Genomic DNA, 1933 nt, shown 5'->3' on the forward strand with positions numbered 1-1933 from the left:
GAAGGGTAGCAAACGTATTCCGGCAGTCTTAGGAAGAACACTCACTAGGAGGAAGTAGAACACTCACTGAGGAGGATTGTTTTCTACTCAAAATGATGTATTCCTTGGTACTCAAAATGATGTCTTGCATGAAAAAGTACTGTAGTGCAAAACCTTTTCGACCAATGAAACAGAATTCAATGAAAAATTGCTTCATCAACCCAAAAAAATAAAAAAGCATTCACAAAGTATTAAGTACTCAAAAGGCCAGAATCTTGGTTGAACTCTAAAGGTGGATTGGGTTTCATTATAAGGAATTCTAGAGGTGAACAATTGGCTGCAGTTTCTATTCCTATTGATTTTTCTGAGGTAATTGAAGGTGAGGTCATGGCATTAAGAGAAGGACTTCTTCAATGTCTAGGTGAAGGCTTTTGGTGGGTGAAAGCGGAGGTGGATTGCCAACCCTTAGCCAACTTCGTCAATGGTATAGCGGAGTTTCCTATATCCATTCATCATGTGGTTAAGGACATCAATTTCTTGGCCTCTAAATTCTTAGATTGTGTGTTTGTTTTTTCTCCAAGGGAGACTAACAGCTGTGCTGACTTCCTGGCTAGGATGGCTGTCTCTGTGCCGAGCAGAGTTCACTGGCCAAGGTCCACTTCTTGGTTATCCAAGCTTTGTAACTCGGATGTTTGTGCTTCTTTGGTTGAATGAATTTGAATTACCCAAAAATAAAAGAGGCCAGAATCAAATTGTTTAAATCTCACAGCGGGAGAATAAGTGTTGATCCAGAGGCTACAGTCTTTCACCAATAGAAATTCATCATTTCTAATCTGACGAATAGAAGCTGATAGGCAAGCCCTCGACACGGATCGGTTCCTAATCTAACGGCTTTGTTGCGTTCTCGGGGGAAACAGAGAAAGCTTTAAATAGTTTCACCTGGACAAGTAAATCTTACATTGCAGGCTTGTAGCACAAGAAGAAACACAGCAGAAGAGGAAGGAGGAGGAGACAGAAGAAGATGTCGGGTAGAGGCAAAGGAGGGAAGGGATTGGGAAAGGGAGGAGCGAAGAGGCATAGAAAGGTGCTGAGAGATAACATTCAAGGCATCACAAAGCCTGCAATTCGTCGTCTCGCAAGGCGTGGAGGCGTCAAGCGTATCAGCGGTTTGATCTATGAGGAGACCCGTGGAGTCCTCAAGATCTTCCTTGAGAACGTTATTCGTGATGCTGTTACTTATACGGAGCACGCTCGCAGAAAGACAGTGACCGCCATGGATGTGGTTTATGCACTCAAGAGGCAGGGCAGGACTCTCTACGGGTTTGGTGGTTAATCGTTAGGCAGAACATTGTTTGTTCTAGGGTTTTTTTGGAGGTCAGAAATATGGTTTATATCTGTTCTCAATTTGCATTTTTACATGTTTCTGGTGTGGATATCCCTTTAGTCATCTGGGTCTTGTAAATTTTTGATGGATTAGTAGATTAAAAGGCCATTTTGCTATTAAGAAAAACCTTTGAGTTGGCTCTCTGGATTTTTATTTGATTGGTTATGCTCTTATAAAGACCCTAATGGTGAGTTTTAGCGGACGATTATGAAATCAGAGCGTGATAGTTGACAACTAGTAGATGCCAATTAAGCTTCACCCAAGAAAAATAAAAAATTTCTTTTGAGGCAAGAAATCAAAAATCAATAATCATATTCCCCAGATTTTTTGTTCATTTCACTAGTGAAGGTTGGTTTGTCTCTAATCGTTGAGTTTCAGGAACGGTATGGTCTCTTTCACCCTCAATTAGCATCTTGCATATTGAAGACTTGAACGTAGTTGATGAAATGCTTCAGTATAAACATTGAAATAGCTCACTGCCATCCAAATCCTGTAGCTGGTTATCTATGATTCTAGGTGAAAGTGAAACGAATTTCTTGATTCCAAAACAGAGGCGAAAAGTGCACCAGT

At 40.9% G+C, this 1933-nt stretch overlaps 1 protein-coding gene across 1 annotated transcript; it reads left to right on the top strand.

Annotated features, from left to right (window-relative positions):
• The first annotated feature begins 951 nt into the window (after positions 1–951).
• Positions 952–1557, top strand: LOC148998703 (histone H4). The gene has a single exon (XM_089141775.1). It carries the CDS (start codon positions 1001–1003, stop codon positions 1310–1312), a length of 312 nt encoding a protein of 103 aa, XP_088997901.1. The 5' UTR covers positions 952–1000; the 3' UTR covers positions 1313–1557.
• Positions 1558–1933: the final 376 nt, after the last annotated feature.

The sequence above is a fragment of the Hakea prostrata genome, unplaced genomic scaffold (genome assembly GCF_041222555.1).
Source record: "Hakea prostrata isolate BN-2017 unplaced genomic scaffold, UWA_Hpros_2 contig_180, whole genome shotgun sequence".
In the NCBI taxonomy this organism is placed as follows: Eukaryota; Viridiplantae; Streptophyta; class Magnoliopsida; order Proteales; family Proteaceae; genus Hakea; species Hakea prostrata.

Coding starts and splice junctions, on each gene's coding strand:
- LOC148998703 (XM_089141775.1), top strand. CDS start 1,001: ATGTCGGGTAGAGGCAAAGGAGGGAAGGGATTGGGAAAGGGAGGAGCG.